The sequence below is a fragment of the Lissotriton helveticus genome, chromosome 3_1, assembly GCF_964261635.1.
Source record: "Lissotriton helveticus chromosome 3_1, aLisHel1.1, whole genome shotgun sequence".
Lineage (NCBI taxonomy): Eukaryota > Metazoa > Chordata > Amphibia > Caudata > Salamandridae > Lissotriton > Lissotriton helveticus.
Window position 1 is genome coordinate 762370360 of NC_136061.1, and position 19829 is coordinate 762390188.

General features: G+C 43.6%; 1 protein-coding gene across 2 annotated transcripts in view; it reads right to left on the bottom strand.

Annotated features, from left to right (window-relative positions):
- Positions 1–19829, bottom strand: part of ZNF143 (zinc finger protein 143) — a 313756-nt gene that overhangs the window by 30605 nt on the left and 263322 nt on the right. For both annotated transcript variants that reach the window (XM_078680961.1, XM_078680962.1), the window contains exons 13-14: positions 9776–9888; positions 1527–1688 (exon numbers count right to left, since the gene is read on the bottom strand). In XM_078680961.1, the coding sequence (XP_078537087.1) occupies positions 1527–1688; positions 9776–9888 (275 nt within the window). The remainder of the gene's footprint in view (positions 1–1526; positions 1689–9775; positions 9889–19829) is intronic.

Here is a 19829-nt window from a genome sequence, read left to right on the forward strand (position 1 = left end):
TTTCGGTCTGATTTAAGAATTTGTATCCACTGTGTAGCATCTGAGAATATTAAAATCCTATTTGATCTTTTGGCAGTGTTCAGTTCTTTCACTGATTCGTGAAATGGCTTGGGAAAAAGAATAATGGCCAATATGTAATATCGCATTGACCCACAAACATAAAATGGGTAAAATCTTTAATACATCAGCCTCTTTTTCTAACAACTCAGTATTGATAGTAAGTCACCTGCCAAACACCCCAGGCTTTAACACTTGGATGCTAAGGCACTTTTAGGCTTTTACTCTAATTTCCATTGAAATGAATGGGCACTCCATGACGAGTTACCCTTGTCATTAGCATCCAAGTGGTTTAAACATTCAAAGCAAGGTTTAGTGACAAGTACCTGTGAAAAACCGTGCTGTCATCGTGCACATGGGACAGTGGTGAAAACGTGACAACATTTCCCACTTACCAATAATCATAGCTACAAGGTGTCCTATTGGTATTTGTTATACCTGTGGCTAATCCTTTTTTACCAACTGCACTTTGCTGTGGAGTTTTTGAGCCCGTAGTTACAATGTTAACAGCAAATTTCAAGTCCCAGAATACAATGTGATGTCTGTTAAAAGGTCAGGATTGACTTATAGCGAGACATTTGCCATGGGACACTTAGCAGCTATGAATGTGCACACAACAGCAGCACCCCTTAATGTAGTCGGCAAAGAGTGCAGAAAAGCAGTGTTGAGCATCCTTCGAGCATCAATTCAGGCACCTTAGAATGCAGGGGTACAAATTAATCTGGCGTAATTCACATTTTTAAAGATTTTAGAGGGTACTATGCTGTTGGCAGAGTTGAGCAGCTCTACAAAACCATAATCTTCAGTAAGGGGTTGGTGAATGACCTCCAACTGTGTCCAGGACTTTGTTTATTAAACATCTGAATATAGCACTCTTACTTTTATATTACTGGTCCTTTAAACAGACAGAGTTCTGGTAGAGTAAGTGTGAGATGTAATGAGGTGTGAGAGAGAGCTATGAGGGGAGAGTGTAATACACAGACTTTGTATGCTTAAAACAGACTAACATAAGTCCATTGGACATATTGACAAAGGGAAGGCATTCCATTCCATACATGACTTCTCCGTTAAATTATATATGTGTTTTATAACAATCACTGTAAAAAAAACATGCTTTGTAACCACTGGTAAACATAGTTTTTGTCAATTTTAGAGAATATGCAGCTGGATAAGCACAGATAAGCAATGATTTCAAAAGATTTGGTAAACACAGAAAAACACTGAAATCCACAGAAAATAAACACTGAAAGTAGGGCAGTCTAATATTAACACAACCATGCAATGATATTCCCCTAATCATTAGACATTACAACAGGAGAAACATGATTCCTGAATATGCACTATGTGCATCTGTGCACATACTATCTATCTCCATCTTTGAATGACACATTACTTTATTCAGTGCCGTATGGGTGAACATACAATAACCTTTATTGCAGATAATCTCAGAGTTAAGTGAAATAGTTTACCTGTTGTCCTTCTGTGTCCTCTGCCGTAACCATTGCTACAGAGTGGTTTCCTGAAGAAGAGATGACTGCATCGTGGGTAGGCACCGTGATGGTTGTGCCATCTTGTGTTACCATAGTAATAGTGTTGCCAAGATTATGCATGTCTGCTTCAGATATGCTGACCTGAAACAAATCGAAATTGGAAAAATAAAAGAGCTTTCTTTCCAAAGTTGCTGACCTGTGTGTGCAGTATGTTAAAAAAATTCAAACAACTGACACGATTTAAAGTTACAAATCAAAGAGAAGTACACCAAACTATTGCTTGCTGATGAGCATTTAAACAAAGAATTAATGTAAGGAAGAAGTAAACTGGTTCTTATACGGTTACCTGGGTACAGAAACATGTAAAAAAACAACGTAATTGGCTACTGGAATCAAGGCAATATATTTCTGAACAAGGACGTACAACGGAAGCTATTCTGTTTTAAAGAAAGGAAAATGCAGAATTCTGTCAATCTGTGAGAAAGATATATATTTAGTGTAGCCTCGCTGGATCACTACTGCTCCCAAGTAAGGGATGTTACAGTAGTCCAGCCGGGAAGGGATAACCTGAACAATGACTTTATGAATGTGGGCATCAAAAAAGCCCAGAATGAGTTTGAGCCCACTTAGAAGCGCCAAACAGGTGCCTGCCACCACTTTCGCCTATATTTCAAAGGTTAGTGCACAAGCCACCCATACACCAAGATACTTGACCACCGACTTGAGACAAGGGGGGAGTCCCAAGGGAAGAAGGCCACCAGTGGTCTCCCCGGCATGGAAGTCCTTGCCTACGAGCAGGATTACAGACTTGTTCGTATTCAGCTGCAAACAGTTAGCAGCCATCCATTCTGCGACTGCCATCATAACTGATGGGAAATTGACCAGATCCAATGAGGGAGAGCCAGAAAAAGAGAACACAAGCTGGGTGTCATCAGCGTATGACACTAAAGCAAACTCCAGAGCTTTCACAACCTGAGCCAATGGCTGGCTGTAGATGTTAAACAAAGTAAGGCTCAGGTAGGAGCCCTGGGGGACACCGTGGAGTAGTGTGTGCCAATTGTAGCTAAAAGACAGGGACACAACATGGAAGGAGCGATCGGCAAGAAAGGAGGTGAACCAAGTTAGAGCAGAACCACCTGTCCCAAAGTCTTGCAGGAGCTGGAGCAAGACGTTGTAACATACAGTATCGAAAGCGGCACTAAGGTCAAGCAGAATCAGTACAGAGGAACTGTCCTTAACTAAAACGTTGCGGAGTTGCTCAGTGACCGTGAGAAGAACCAACTCATTACTATACAGTGACCTAAAACCGTTCTGGGAAATATCCAAAATGTGATTTGTTTATTAAAAGTTGGTTAAGATGACATTAACAGGGATCTCTGTTACCTTTGCGGGGAATGGCATAAGAAAAATAAGGAAGAAGTTTTACGGTTTGGAAGTGGCCAAAGTGGGTTTTTAGGTCTCGCCTAGACTAAAGCAAAAGCGAAAGCTTTTGCTGTCTAGGGAGACAACTTATGTTGCCGCTTTCTGGGGAATGAAGGGGAATGTGGACAGCAGACTGTTTCGAATTTCTTCTGCTGGAGATTAGACCTCGTGAGCGCGCCTTGACTGTATCTAATGCGTGTGCGTTTTTTTTTTTAACGTGGGCCGGGCGCTTGCTTCAGTCAGTTTCACTTTCAAGTGCAGGCGTCAATGCGTCTGGTAGTTCTTTATGTGGAGTGCCTTTTGACCTCGTGAGCGCGCTTTGCCTGCATCTAATGTGCACACACACGTACACATACAGAGACATTCCCCCCGCCCTGCCGCATACACAGAAGCGCCCCCGACCGCCGCATACATACAGAGACATCTCCCCCCCTCCCCCGCCCCCACCGCAGCTCTCCCCCCCCTCCCCCGCCCCCACCGCAGCTCTCCCCCCCTCCCCAGCTCTCCCCCCCCTCCCCCACCCCCGCCGCTGCTCTCCCCCCCGCCGCAGCTCTCCCCCCCTCCCCGCCCCCGCCGCAGCTCTCCCCCCCCTCCCTCGCCCCCGCCGCAGCTCTCCCCCCCCCTCCCCCCCCCTCCCCCCCACCTGACAACACTTACCGGCTCCGGGCTCTGCTGGCGGGGGCTACACGAGAGCTCCAGCTCCTCGGGGCTCTTTCCGCAGCACTTCTCTTTGCTCCCGGTGTGACTCCTCGGCTCTGCAGCTCTTCTCCGGGGCCGCGGGACAAAAGCTACTCCTCTGCGCAGGCGGCTCCGGGGCACTCCGCAGCTCACGGGAGCCCCAGGCCGCGGGAAGACTTTTCCTCTCCTTTCTCGGGTGCTCGAGGAGGCGGGACTTCCGGCCGGGCCGCGATGCAATTGGCTGTCCGGCCGGGCGTTTTCTTCATTTGTCTCTTCCTTTTTAATTTGCTTCTCTTCCCGTGTTAAACGCATTGTTTTTCTTGTTTTTAGGACTTGTGCCCTGCACTTAACCACACACCTCGTACAATATAGCGTGCTACCCACGGGGGAAGCGCTTCAGTGCCGCACATTGTAGTAGTAAGCACGGCACAAATGCTGCAGTAAAGGCATGACTTCATATAAAACTGATACTTCCCTCGCCCTTGCTCTACTATCTGGATGAACGATTTCTTCAATGCCATGCCCATCAAACGTACACACTACGCCTCAGTTTAAGTGAGTTCTGCTACAATCGCCCGCAAGAGTGCGCGCCTTTAGCTCTGAAAGGACATGACACAAATAAGCGGTTTTACAGGCTTTCGGAGTAAGGGTAATTTTCACTCCCTCCCTGAAGTTTCCCGTGCTTGCAAACCAGGAAGTAGCAGGATTACAGCTCCCAGACATGTCCCGTAACACTTCATGCTCCGACCTCACCCTGGAAGAGAAACCCGGCCGGGATCTCCGTTTGTGAAGCGCGGTGAGTCAGAGCCTCCTCTATAAGCATGTCCTGATTTTCGGCAGACACTGAATGTAGTGCGCATGTTGAAAACCTGAGCAGCGGCAGAGAAAGGTAAGGTGTTTTATAATGGTGCTGCCGAGTGCACAAGAAGTATTTGAAAATCACTGCAATCCTCCTGCTGTAATGTTTCTGTCAGGTAGAGCGATATCTACGATTTAAAGCGTAGCCAAAAGTTTTTAAATGCCATAAAATGTGCAGAATTGTGCGGTTTGTTAAAGGGACTGGGAATTTACACCTGATAGCAGTGTCTTCAGACCAAATTAAACTGTGTATTGTGGGCGGGTCCTGCCTGGTCTCAGACCGATTTGGATGCGGATCCTGTATTGATGTCCTTAAACAGGACGGGCAAAAGGCCGATCGGTTTCTCAATAATGATTGTAAAAGCACTAAAACTTTTACATATCAGTGATACAATCCCTGTTCACATTTTTAATGCGTTTACTTCATTCTAATGAGTATTTGCTTTTTCCCCAGTTGCTGTGTCTTAGTTTTATCACGCAGCGTACAGTTCTTGTATGGTGCTTGATTGAACTAGTTGTCTAAGTTCGGGTTGTGGCTGGGTGTGTATGACGCTGCACAGCTCAGAGCTCTGAAGTTGAAGCAGAGGGCAGTGGGAGTTTCTCACAGTGCCTGTCAGTGGGTCATAGAGGTCTGCAGACTCCATGCCCATCCAATCCTTGACCTCTTTGCAGAACCCATGTAGGAAATAATCATATATGTGGTAATGGTAAGTGTGGGAAAGTAAGATATATATGCAAATAAGGGATTTCAGAAACAAAGCTTTAAAGGGTGGAGGTGTCTAGCAATGAGAGACTGAAGACGAAATTGAAGAGGAGAACGGGGGTGTCTGCAACACCATGAAGGCCACTACCACATCCATAAACCTTAGTAATGTGTAATTCACAGTCACATATTTTCAGAATTGAAACATTTTCAATTTTAATTATTCACAATGAAATACATTTTTTAAGTTAGCCAATTTAGTTCTCTGCGTGTCTGTAATTCTGTCTGCCTGTTTATCTGCGTGTTTCAGTGAGATTGTGAATGAGTGTGTGTGGTTTGAAAGCGGGTGCGGCTGCCTCTCTGCATGTGTGTCTGCCTGTGTGTGTTTGCGTGTGGAAGCGGCTGTGTAACTGCCAAATGGTTCTTTCAGAGCACAGCCGCAGGACCTTCCTTTGTTGCTCCAAATCTGGAGCACATACAACCCAGGGCTGCCAACGCCGACCTCCTTGTGCAATAAATTGTAATAATTTAATCGAAAAGCCTGAGCAGCTGGTTGATTTACGTTCAGTCCGTGGTGCCTTGTTTGTCTTTCTCTCGAACTTTCGAGGGGGCAGCGGAGGCGTGTCATTACTTAATTTTGTCGTCTGGGTTATAACTGCTCGCATTTACACGAATTTCAGCTATTGGTATTATAAATTACTGCGTTTTTTTTTTTTTTTTAATTAAAAACATTAAAAAAAGGCATTGTCATTTACAATGCGAGAGTTTAAGCTATTGGCATTGTAAATGACAATACCATTTATTTATCTGTTTTCAAAACCAACACATAGATAAAAGCTTTGTCATTTACAATGCCAATAGGTCAAACTTTTGCAAATGCGAGACCTATTGCATTGCAAATGCTTGTTTCAAGAGGGGGATAACTTTAGTATGCTTACAAGAACTTGGTACAGATGCTGATGTCAGTGAAAGATTGACCAGTTTGAGACAGAGTGGAGAGAGGCAGGCCTGAAGTTTCAGAAACAGGTCTGGCCTGAGAGGGTCGGCCGGTGAGCCAGATTTAACTTTCTTCCATAAAGTGTGTTACTCTGACAGGATCATCGGGTTAGGGAATGCCCCCGTGGCAAGATAACGCCAGTTAGTCTAACTGGACAGGAGTCAGTGATATTATGGACGAAGCTAGAGTTGATGTTTTCTACTTTTTGATGAAGTATCTTGCCAACTTCTCACAGTGGTCATTTGAAACTTACATTTGCTCCACAGCAAGTACAGGTTTAGTTAGGCTGTTAAGGAGAGATTACTTTTGCAGGATTATTACTATTCTTTATTTCGTTGGCAAAGTATTCAACTTTGAATATCTTAATCAATTTGTGGTATGACTTAATGGCAGCTCTATACAATACTTTTCTTGAAAAGTCATATGATTGCCTTCAAGAACGTTCCAGAACCTTACAGTTCTTTTTTTTGCCAAAATCAGAGATTCAGTGAACCAGGGGGCAGCCTGCTTTTTCCTGCCCAGGGCCGTTCTACTGGGAACAAAGGTGTCTAGCGTAGAGCAGAGCCAATTCTGGACATTGTTGTTTGCATCTTCCACACTGAGTTACAGCAACGGGCACCGCATCTTAAGAAATTCTGGAAATTTTGGGACACTGAGCTTGTGCCATGGACGTGTATAACTAAGGACTGAGTGGGAAGGCTGATTCTGGCCTTCTGGGCATATGGACACTGAGATCAGAGAATGATCTGTCCGATTCATAGGAAGAGGGGTAAGTACCTTCAAACAATTAAGATTGGAAAAAACTGTATCCAGAAGGTGCCCCGCAGCGTGAGTATGGTGAAATTTGCATGTGCGCAAATCTACTCCAAGTTTTGGGTTTTGGGTGGGTGTTCTTATGTTTATTCTCAAGCAAAGCATCCACAAGCAAAAAACCAGTAAAAACACCAGCCATTGTGTAACAGAAGTAATAAGAAAGGTGAATGTTCTACTCATCTGGACAAATATTTTTTAACAGAAGAAACATCATAATTGTGAACATGATTAGAAATAGAATATAGATATACAAATATGGACAGGAATAATGAAGAAGTTAATAAAGGTAATGAGGGATTTGAGAATACGCTGATTAGAATATACTGGAGAACAGGAGAAGGTTAACTGCGAAGATGGAGAAGGCACCATTGAGTAATGAGGACTATGGAGCAATGTTGAATAAACCATTCTTTCAAGAAAATCATAGATGCAGATGTGTGCTACAGGCACATATATCACTTGTGCAAACAGAATTAACAGGTTACTCATTGCGACTTGCATGCCTTGTATAACATTTAAAAGGGCAGTAATAACAAACCCATACAGAAATTCTGTGAAGGTAAATGAAGATTTTACAAACTATTTTTTCTGCCTCCATCATCGATCTGTACACCAACGGGTTGCCTGGGCTACAGGCCACTACGAGTGTGTTCTCAGCTGTAGTATCATACATTCAGTATTAATCATTAGTTTTATCTCCCCCCACTTCCCTCAAAGAGATAATCCCACCTTATTCACTAGTAAGGGTTGGTTGAGTGGCCAGCACGCGCACTTGTGGGAAATTGAACATTCCTATATTTCACCCCCAACAACCTCCCGGGGTGTTATATCATGTGTGAGGAGGTACACAGAATTTCATTATCACATTTCTATCTTTTGTCAAAGAGTAAAATTATCAAATAACTTCCACTCGTAGGGATATTTAAATTTAGAAAAGAAAACTCTTTACCAAGGCTACAACCGTATCAAGAGGAAGACTATGAATGTACGTACTCTCTAGAGCAATCTGTGCTTGAAGGCAATCACAGTTAGCAATTATTTACTCCCCATAGCTGTATAAATACTCATTTGGAAAATATGTGTCTCTTGCTCAATACCAATCATCTCCATGGTGTTGGCGAACCATTTATGGCCAGATGGCTGATCTTGTAACTTAGTAAATGCTCAACAAGCCAATCAATGGTCTGTGACTGTTGATAAACTGGGTAAGATCACTAATGTGATGATGGATAGATCATGTCTAGATCACTTGTGTAATTGCTGCTGAGTGATCTTCTGTAAGGCACTTCAGACCACCTGCTCAGACACTAGCACAAACCTTCATGTTGAAGGGCTTTCATCCTCCACATAACTACCTCCATGTAACTAACAACTCATTATTGTTGAAGTTGTTTTGCATCTTCAGCTCAATCAACTTCCAATCTCATTTAAAGTTAAGCTTTTCAAGATGCTTCCTGCTTCAATTAAGAAGAGATTGACTTTAAGTTCTTTGTGTCACTCGCTGCTCCTTCCCTTGGTTCTTCAGCAACAGAGGCTCTCTCTTTTCAACCATACACAGATAGATCTGTTCCTTAAACACAAGCTCGTGTCCTTCTAGATCTAGGGTGGCTGGCTTACTCTGTACATTGTGATGATAATTTCACTGGGACTGGACATTAACATGGATGTTCTGATAAGGCAGTGGAAGAATGAATAAAAACAGAGGATACGCTGGAGAGCTCATGGCTTGCACTAAGCAATCTGAACTATCATGAAGGCAAAACAAATGAAAATATTTTTATGTAGCAGAGCTGACAAAGGACCAGGGAGCTCTGGGATATTGCTGCATGGAAAGGTCACTACTACTGATTCCAATACCATGATCATCAGTACTGAATTCACCACAGAGCTCACTTTACGTGTTTCTTCTTTTGTATAAGAGCTGTCCATGTCCCCTACAATTAGATTCCAACAGGACGAGGAACAGCGCCAGAATGATTTGCATACTCCATCCACTCCCCACCAGGTATCTTCCTTGTATGTGGTGTGGCTTGCAATTCTAGGAGTCCCCCCTTCCTCAACGCCATTTTCACTGCTTCTGGGCCATGTCTTACCACCCTGTTTTCTGCACTATGAGTGCTTTTTGCGTCTGGATTGCTGCCTAGAGTCAAGGCTGAAACATCTTTCTGCCTGCAGCACTGTGGGCTCCGCTGCCCCTGTTTGAGGAAAGGGTTTGGTACACACACAGGGTGCTGATAATGCGCAAGATGAGCTGTCTGCAGTGACGTCAACACATTTAGCCACGAGTGGAGCTCAGACACGGAGTTCAGAGGGCTCAGGCAAGACTAGCAATCGATTGCTATAGCTACGTTCTGTAAAAGCTAGATGAACAGAGCAACTGAGGAGAGAGCAGTAAGAGTTAATTAAAAGATATATACTATTGCAGTGAAACACAATTGAAAAAAATACGAACTACGCCAGGGTTTTATCCATCTCAGTTAGCAAAACTTTGAGACTGAGGGATAAGGCAGGCAGACGATGCCAAGTGGGGGGATACATGTGAGGTATGCATCCGTGTCAGTTTACCTACTAATAATTAAATAGCCATACAATTTCCTATTCTTGCCCCTGGATGGTATCAACACCATCTATTGGATCAGAAAAGAGCTGGGCATTAGGGTAAGAATAAATGCAATACAGCAAAAAACTGCAAGCAATTTTTCACAGCATGTCAAATAAAAAGATTCACTCTTCCTTCTTACTTTGTAAAATACTTACATGTTGGCTTCCGTCCTGGGATATCAGGGCTACTTGTTGATTCATTCCTGTTGAAGATAGTCCGTCATCCCCATCAACACCAGTCACATAGGCTATATGATGGCCATCTTCGTCTGAACCCAATAAAAAAATACAGAATGAGTTAACAAACATATGGTGAAACATTTACACACTCTAAAAATGAGTTCAACCTAAATAGATTAGAAGAGTGAACATTAAAGACAATGAACATGGGAGACTTTCAAAAATCAAATAAATATAATAAATATTCAGTTGATAAAAAGCTAAAATCATAAGGTATATTTATTATGAGCCATGAAATCAGAATAATAATAATACTTTTTCAGACTGTATTTCAAACTTTTTTATGTTAATGATGTGCTGAGACACAAACTGAAACTAAATAAATCAATTCTTGCTTAATCTTCTACATGCTTCAACTCTTAGAGTGAGTCTAGAAGTGGGAAAAGACATTTGCATACACAAATGGAATGCACAATTGAGGGTGGAATCGGGTCTGCCTTGATTTCACAGTCTTCAGCTTTGTAAACTGTGACGAGATTCAAGGCACAGACTGTGACATGACTTATGATGGCTTCTTATGGTATGTTCATGTGCCGGCTTCGCGTGGTATCTAGGAGCAAGTAACACAATGGTTACTTACCTGTCGGAGTAGTTTTGGAGCTTGAACAAGTTTATGAATTCACATTCTGTGCACTGTACTCCCATCTAGTGGTTAGTTCTAGAATTGTCTCTATTAGTCCCTTTCTCTCTCTGTATTTTAGTGCAATATTTGGTGCTATGTCCTGCCTTACACAATGTCAGATGTACACCCTGGAAGCACATAACCGTGGTCACCATCTTCAGATTATTTTTTCCCATGGTGACTCGAGATGCTTTTCCTTGCTCCTATACGCACTCCCACTTCAGTTGCAATTCACTTCATTTTGGGAAAGCATGAATGTTGCATGCAAATCTAGAAAATGTTTCAAGCTGCAAAAGTACTCCTAAAGGTAATTAACATTTTGGTTTGCAACAGAAATAGTTTCTGGATTTATATGCTGTGCATTGATTTTGTTGCTGTATTCTCCTCCCTTAGGTGGCTTGGTTGAAATGAGTAAGTGTAGTAGTTTTATCTGAAGGAGCTTTAGATTTAACAATTGAGTCTACTAAACTCACCTTTGGAAAAATACCATTCTCATTCACCAAATGTCCCAGGTACTCAACCTCATTAACCCTGAAAACACACTTGTCTCTTCATACTACTACAGTAAGTATTTGTGAACAGGTGTTTCAGTACTTTTTGTCCCACCAGCGTTTCCTTGTTAGCTTGGATGGTGCTACAATAAAATGAAAAATATGTAGTCTAGAGATGTATATTAGGATCACAGCTTTATTCTTCAGATAGGATCCAAGTTATGTCTCATGCTATGCCCCACCAGGAGCAGCCTCCTTGCCGGTCAGCCCTTCCACACCAAATGATTCCTTCTTCCACTCAAACACTCTCAACATTCTGATGACATCACATAGACTGAGCAGCAAGGCAAAGGGCAACAGAGAGGATGTATTAATCACTTACTAGATTATAACACATCCCCCCTCATCAGAATTGTGAAAATACAAGCATGCAAGATCATTGTACATACATGCAATATGACTAGTTATAAATAAAATGTGCGGAGGTGGACAAACACATACAAAAAGTCAACGAGCTTCAAGAATAACACAAAGCTTCAAGACGTAACACTATAAGGGTAATTTTGCAAAACCTAACCACAGGATGATACAAATACCTCAACCAAAAACAAGAGTAAATCCAGAGAAGCTCAAAAAGGAAGTAGTCTTCTCATGTGAGCACCCGTAACGCACACTCCAAACACCTCTCATGAGGTAACAACCAATTCAGAGGGTAAAACCAAAACTAGCAAGTTAGAGAAGCTTCAAAAGCAGGAGTCTTCTCATGTGCGCACCCATAACGCACAGTCCAACACCTCACACGAGGCAACAACCAATCAGAGGGTAAAACCAAAACAGGCAAGTCAGAGAAGCTTCAAAAGAAGGAGTCTTCTCATGTGCGCACCCTTAATGCACAGTCCAACAACTCACATGAGGTAACAACAAATCAGAGGGGCGTACACTAACATGACCAGGGACACTATACTCTATCTCCCTCTAATCATACAGATGCAAGACAAAACACTACACTCTCTCACTCCCTCTCAAACAAATTCAGGATAAGGTACCAGTAAATAATAGTCATATCACATTTCCTGCACTAATGTTTGCAGATGATACTCTGCTTCTCTCAAAATCCCCAATGGGTATGCAGAGGGTCTTAAACCAGTTTATTAAATTTTGCAAACATAGAAATTTGGTAGTCAACATCGATAAAACTAAGTATATGGTATTTAATGCCAACACTACTAATTGTCCACATCCTATGATGGAAGGCAGAGTCCCAACCTTTGATTACCTAGGATTCACTCTAACTGATAGAATGGGGTGGGGAGCACAAATGGCTATGGCTAACCTAAAACTTGTACAGACAACTGGGGGAATTTTAAAAGTCCAAAAAAACTGTGCGTATAAAATTATTAGCGCCCCAATGGAAATCTTCAAAGTTCAAGCAAGATCTTCTTCCCTTTATGGGGCGGAACTTTTGGGGACATGTTCCTTCTACCGATTTAACCACTACAGAAAATAATGTTATTAGGCAAATTCTAACTCTGCCTAGAAGTACTCCTCTAGTCCCACTTAGGCTAGACCTGAATATTAGGCCCATAGCCGAAGTTATCGCCTCACGTCCCCTTCTCTATTGGAGGAGGCTGTGGAGCACCCCTGAACTGGAAACCTACAAAAAGGAATTAAAGGTGCTGCTAGCCTCCCCAGGAGCAGGTAGAATTCCATGGCTACGCTTTGTTAGACAGTCTCTTGCTCAAATTGGATACGAAAACTTATGGTCTAACCCAGAGGCAACATCCTCAACTATTTCTAAGAAAACATTGTCCAGTGCTGTAAAGGACTTTAGCCTCGGGAGAACCATTTGCTCAGTACCATCAACGAGCCTGACCGGTGCCTTCCTGAGTCATAAGTCCACATACAGCTTTGAACAAGAAATAAACGTAATCCAACCCACTTTAGCGAAGAAGCTGTACTTACAGTTTAGATTTGGAACGCTGCCCCTCTTCTCTATGACAGACAGGTGGGCGGGAGGTTGTGTACATTTATGCCCTGGCTGTAGAACTGAAAATGAAACTATCCTGCATGTTATTCTTTTCTGTCCAGCATATTCACTTATACGAAGAAAGTGGATAATACAACTATGTAATAATTTGGGCATAAGGGACTACCAAGCCTTTTTCAGGATCTTGAAGTCGGACACGAATCCTTTGATAGTGTATGCTATAACTAAGTTTCTGTTTTCTATGTGGTCTATTCGAAGGAAATTACTTAAATAACAAGGCAACTTATGTACTTATTTATTGAGACTTGAGAATTATTTGGATCAACAAATGTTATTTTAACTTTTTTAAGAAAAACAAGTTTTTCAAAATTATTTAAATCTCTACTGTTTTAACAATTGTCTTCTCCCCACTGATTCCATACGACGTATTTTAATATTTATAACTATAAATGAACAGTGGAAAAGTGAAAATGTTTTTTTTATGTACTTTGATGGTTATAACAAACCGAAATAAAGTTTCTTGAATGAATGAATAGTCATCTCATTAAAAAAAACACACAAAATATTGAACCAGTGTTACATTTAAATGAAAGATACGTAGTCCAGAGATGTATATTAGGATCACAGCTTTATTCTTCAGATAGGATCCAAGTTATGTCTCATGCTATGCCCCACCAAGAGCAGTCTTCTTGCCGCTCTGCCCTTCCACACCGACTGATTCCTTCTTCCACTCAAACACTCTCAACATTTTGATGACATCACATAGACTGAGCAGCAAGGCAAAGGGCAACAACAGAGAGGATGCATTAATCACTTACTAGATTATAACAGATGGCCAAGCAGTAATGCTTCATGAAGGTGTGCACAGAAGACCACAGTGTAAACGTCGTTTATGGACATGTTAGCAATCAAAGAGTGTTGCTCCATTTTTTTCTTGTACAGTGTGCCATTGCTTTTTCTTCCAGTGCCACTGCTGCTGCCTTGTGACATGTCTGGATTGTTTGGGCTATCCATCTCGCTATAGCTTCCTTGATGGCTGGTGAACCCTTGTTTGCTTGGGCAAAACAAATGAAAAGTTGATTTCCTTTTCTCATTAGTTATGTTCCTGTAGGTAATACATAGATGTTCTTCCGACATCCTGTGCAAGAAGAGCCCATTCTGCTTGAGAGTCTAGGTTGTTGGAAAAGCGCAGGTAAATGTAAGGCCTGACTGACATGAAACGTGAAATCAGCTTTGGGAGGAAATGTGGGTTAGTTCTCATTAGCAACTTCTTTCAGCATTGTAAGTGCCTATAGTTTACTAACTCTCTGTAAAGGCGTGATGGCAATTCAGAAAGCCGTCTTAAGTGTTACGTACTTGAGCCCTCCATTATGCATGGGCTAATTGGTGGTTTCATGAGCTGAGTCAGCACAAGGTCTAGGTTCCACACCTGTGTGGGGTCTGAGCTTGGCGGCATAATTGCTTTGCTAGTTCCCAGGATTATCTTAATGACCGGTGTGCTGAAAAAATATCTTCCTATAACTCCCCGTGTGCATGCCACTGACAGATGTATCTTAAGTGAGGTGCAGGAAAGTCCCTCATCTAACAAGTAAGTGAAGTACCCGATAAAAATAGAGTCTTGAGTCCGTCTCCTCTTACATCACTGTATGTACCTGTTCCACTATGAGGGGGTAGCAATTCCCTGTGGTAGGCCTTTGGGAATCTTTGCTTACCTCTATGGTCCTTTTAGGTTACCAAAGGTGAACAAGCTCTAAGTCTTCAGCAGCCATGCGGCTAAGTTGGGGATAGCTGGTTCTGGGTGGAATTCCCAACCACTTTGTATTGTAAATAAATCCTGATGAGCTAGCAGTCTTATAACAGGCCACCTCCACCAGGCCGGCAAAGCATTTTTCTTTCAGGATTTGAGAACTGTTAGGTTATGTTATGTTAACAAATTTTTATAAAGCGCATGGCTACCCCAGCAACAGGGCGTCCCAGCGCTAGCAGGTCGCATGCCAGAGGTAAAGAGGGAGCTAAGGAGTCAGAAGCCCGCAGAGCAGGCCTAGCAGGGTTAGAAAGCAGCCCAGCTAGATCGAAGCGAACAGCCAGGTTTTAATCTGTTTTCTGAAGGCTAAGTGGTCTAGGATACAGCGGGCCGCGATCGGGATAGAGTTCCACAGGAGAGGAGCCAGAGACCTAAAAGAGCGTCCTCCTGCTCTGCATCTGCGCACTCTAGGAGTGCAGGCCAGGTGCAGGTCAGCGGAGCACAGACTCTGTGTGTGTACATACAATGAGCAAAGGCCCTGTAAAATCTGGGGGCCCTGGCTGAATTAGATCTTATGAAGGATACAGAGAGTCTTGAAGTGGATTCTCTGTTAAATCGGGAGCCAGTGTAAGAGTCGCAGGAGATGGGAGGTGTGACAGTATTTAAGGAGGGCAAACAAAGTACGGGCAGCAGCATTCTGGGCTCGTTGTAATCTCTTCGTAACCATGTTAGTAGCGCCCAGTAGGAGTCCATTGCAGTAGTCCAGACAAGACAAGACTACTGCTTGAATGATCGTCTGACGGACGGAGGCAGTAAAGAATCCTAGAATGGGTTTCAGCCCACGTAGGAGACCAAAGCAGGTGCCTGCCACTTTTTTTGCATGCAGTTTAAAGGACAAGGAGTTGTCCATTAGGACCCCTAACTTTTTTACTGCGTTCTTTGGTTGAGGGGGAGGACCCAACTCAGCTGGCCACCATTGGTGGTCTCAGTTGTGCGAGTCTCTCCCAAACAGGAACACCTCAGTTTTAGAGGCGTTAAGTTGGAGATAGTTGTCTGCTAGCCAATCTGAGATTGCCAAAATGTCTTCCTTGAACCTCAGTTTATCTAGGCCAGGGTCTTTAGTGAAGGTAAACAACAACTGCGTGTCATCAGCGTAAGAAAACATCTTAATCCCACGGGCCTTGGCCAGAAAGGCCAGAGGACGAATATAAACGTTTAAAAGTGTAGGGCTCAACACAGAGCCCAGTGGGACACCGCAGTTGAGAGGATGGATATTAGACTGATGAGGGAGGGCATGAATCTGGAAGGAACGTTCAGATAGAAACGATGCAAACCAGGCCCAGGCCGTGCCACAGACCCCGATCTCCCTGAGTCGATGGAGTAGGATCCAATGGGAGACCGTGTCAAAGGCCGCACTCAGGTCGAGCAGCACCAGAACAGTGGTGCCACCCTCATCCAGTACCGCCTTCAGCTGCTCTGTGACTGCCAGCAAGGCGGATTCCGTGCTATGATTAGACCGGAGCCCATTTTGTGATTTGTCCAGAATCTCATTCTCCTCTAAATACCGGGTAAGGGTGGTATTGACATGGGATTCCATGACCTTTGCCAGGTAAGGGAGCAAAGAGATGGTCCGGAAGTTCTCAGGAGCAGAGCCGTCCAACGTAGGCTTTTTTAGGATTGGGACGACCTTAGCGTGTTTCCATGATTTGGGGAGCACTGCTGACTGAAGTGATCTGTTCATCAGCACCCTCCCTGCAGTCAGGAGGCAATCTTTGAACTTCCTGAAAATATCAGGTTTGACCGGGTCGGCTGGAGAGCCAGATTTCACCTTGTTAGAGATGATGTCCATGTCTTTGCAGGATAGTGGGGTAGGGCTTGGAGATGGGGCGAGGAGTCTGTGGTGATGATAGAAAGCAAAGAGTCCGGTGTTGCCCTACGCACATCGAGTGTAGTATAGATGTTGTCAATTTTATTGATGAAATATTGGGCTAGCTCTTCACACTGTTGGTTGGAGGAGATGATATTATTAGTGGTTGCTATGGGCTTCGTCATGTCATCGACCAGGGAAAATATTGTTTTGGAGGGATTGGCACTTGATTGCATTTCCTGCTTGCATTTCTCTAGTAGCAATGGCACAGCTGGCATCATCTGAGGAGATCATAGCATTAAATGGTCACTCGGCTTTTAGAGCAATAGGAGGTGCACCGAACACAAAAACAAGTAGTCCGTTGTCATTTCTTTTTATCCCTTTCTTTGTTTCACAATGGTTTATAAAAACAGTCAACGCGTTTCGTTCCCCAAAGATAGAACTTTTTGGAAGTTCATCAGGGCTCAATTAACAAGTACTAACTTTTAAATATGATGAAAAGTCATTATGAATGTTCCAAATTTAGATGCGCTCCAAGATCACTATCACAATGATTGGAACCTATCAAATATAAATGATATCTGAACACTGCACAATAGTCTTTATCAAAATTTTGGGATATAAAAGTTGAATGTAGTCACTTCTTATCTGGATGATAAATATGATTTCAATAATTAATAGTACTGACTCAGACACAATAGTCCATATGGAGAAGATAGTCTCCAAAGAATGAAAGATTAGCCACCATGATACATGGACGTGTCTTCCACCGAAATCGCCGTATCTTCTGCTCTGACTACTAATCTTCTCGCCTGTCCAGGTGCCAAATTGGCCCTGGACATTTGGAGGTGGGGAGTGGAGTGTTGGCATCCTCTCTTGTGAGGAAAGCCAGATTTGTATACCATAGGCAGTGGGATCTTTGAAACTCCCTACCTTAGAATGCTAATTTGCAGGTCATCCTGTGGGAGGGGGTTTGAACAACCTCTGCCCGAGCAGGGTTTGTTCCTGAACTCCTGAGAACAAAGGCCCTCTCCCCTGAGAGTCAGAAACCTGTCTGTAGTGGCAGGCTGGCTAGGACCAGTCATTTAGCGCACTAGTAGATGGTAGGTTTTAAGGGGGAACCTCTAAGGTGCTATCTGGGTGCATGTATTAATAAATCCATCACCGGAATCCGTGTTGGTATATCAATGCACGATGTTTGATACAAAACATCTTTGGTTTAAGTCAAGCCATCATGTAGCTGTGGAACTAGTTTTTTTTATACCAGAGCCCAGCACATGGACTTAAAATGGATTCCCTGATCACTTGTAGTGGCAGTAATTGAACCAGCCAGCACAGGGGCCTATCTGCTCATGCAGATATGTCCACACATGTAATATAGTGCACCCTGCCTTAGAGCTGTAAGGCCTGCTGGAGGAGTTACTTACCTATATGACCCGCAGTATCTGCAGGCATGGCACACAGGGCTGTGTGCAAGGTCGTGTTTTCACTTTTGTCTGCACCAAGACACACAGTATGCAGTGACAGTCTGTCTGTGTTTGGTGAGGGGTCCCTTAGGGTGGCACAATTCATGCTATAGTCTTTAGGGGCCCTCTTTACTATCTATTGCCCTAGAGGTACCATTTACTAGGGATTTAAATGGGATGCTAAAGGAACTGCCAATTGGGATACAATTGCACAGTTTTAGGTAAAGAGATGTGGCACTGGGGACCAGGTTAGCAGGAACCCCGTGGACTTCAGTAAAAAAGCATAAAATACAAGGCAAAAAGTGGGTGTGAGGCAAACACAAGGAGATGATGGACGGAGCGCTGAAACTTTTCAGACACTCACCCCCAGTCACAGATCTGGGTTGGATCCATTATCATTCATTAGCTCATTTCGCCACCTCAGTTCAGACCCAGCTATATGCAAATCAGTCTTGACCCTGTGCCTCATGGGAACAGTCCAGCCGGAACTGCCACGCCATGTCTTCCCTGAACCGGAAACAAGCATCCTGGGACCGGTTTCTGGGTAACCCCTTTCATCAGCCAGGCTAGCTTGAATCCAGTGGCAAAGTGAGCAAAGGTCCCACGTCTGGGCATACCCTGCCAACTTAGGGAGAACAAAGCAAACACAAGGAGATGAGGGACGGAGAGCGCTGAAACTTTTCAGACACTCAACCCCAGTGACCATGTCAAAAAGACGCACTTTCCTACATTGGATCATGAGCCAGGTAAAGCATGGGCCTGATCATCCGCCAAGTGACGCAGCGAGTCCGTCTGCGCTGAGGGCAGAGGTGGCCATACGCACAGAATCAACATGCTTTGCCACAGACTCCTCCAGCAGCGATGGTAGAAACATCAGCTTGTCCTGCAGCTCTAAAGATGACAAACAAACCAAAGTAACCCTGCAAACAACATACAATCTAATTTAACATACAAAAGTGGAGTTGTCTGCAGACTGGTAGGCGCAATTCGAGTCTCCCCACTTCTAACTTGTGCTGCATCCTTCCTGCTAAGTACAAGAAGTAATTGATGAGGAACATTCTCCACAACGCCATAATTTCTTGAACACAGACCATTCAGAGGGGATGAGGTGCCTGATGACTTGGCGTGGCAGCCGCAACAAAATCTTCCCTTTTGGTGCCACTGAGCCATCCCAATTACATGTGCATCACTATCCCCTGGTCAGCGCTCTCGCATTCATTGAACTCAGATAGGCTCACTACTCTTTATTTCCCATTTCTCCCCCCACCCTTTTTATTTTTTTAAACTTATAGCCTGTGTTTCTAATGCTTACACATGCTTGTACAGAGATAAGTTTACATCCCAGCCCGGGCTGGTGCCATAGTTCTGGTATTTCCACTCCTGGATATTTATGGTATTTCATTACAGCAGGCTGATAGAGCATCCAAAGTGGGCTGCACTTTTATTGTTGCTCTGCAGCCGGCGGGGGCATACAGTGGACTGGTTGTGCACTGCGTGGGGGATGGACAGACAGCAGGATGGATTTTCTAGGTACCTACTCTACTCATGACTTCGCACAACACGTATAACCTTTTCAGGTGGAACATAAGAGGGCTTGGTCAAGTAGCTAAATGACAGTGCATGAATATATCTAAGGAGACAAACATGTACTTTGCAAATCTGCAGGTCAAGAACCAGAGGCTTTACCATCGCCGTAAGGGCCAATTGTTTTAAAATCCGTTTTCAGTTTATGCCAGGTGGGTGGAGGTTGTCTTGATATGGGTGTGCCCAAGGGTCCCCTTCCTATTAGAAAC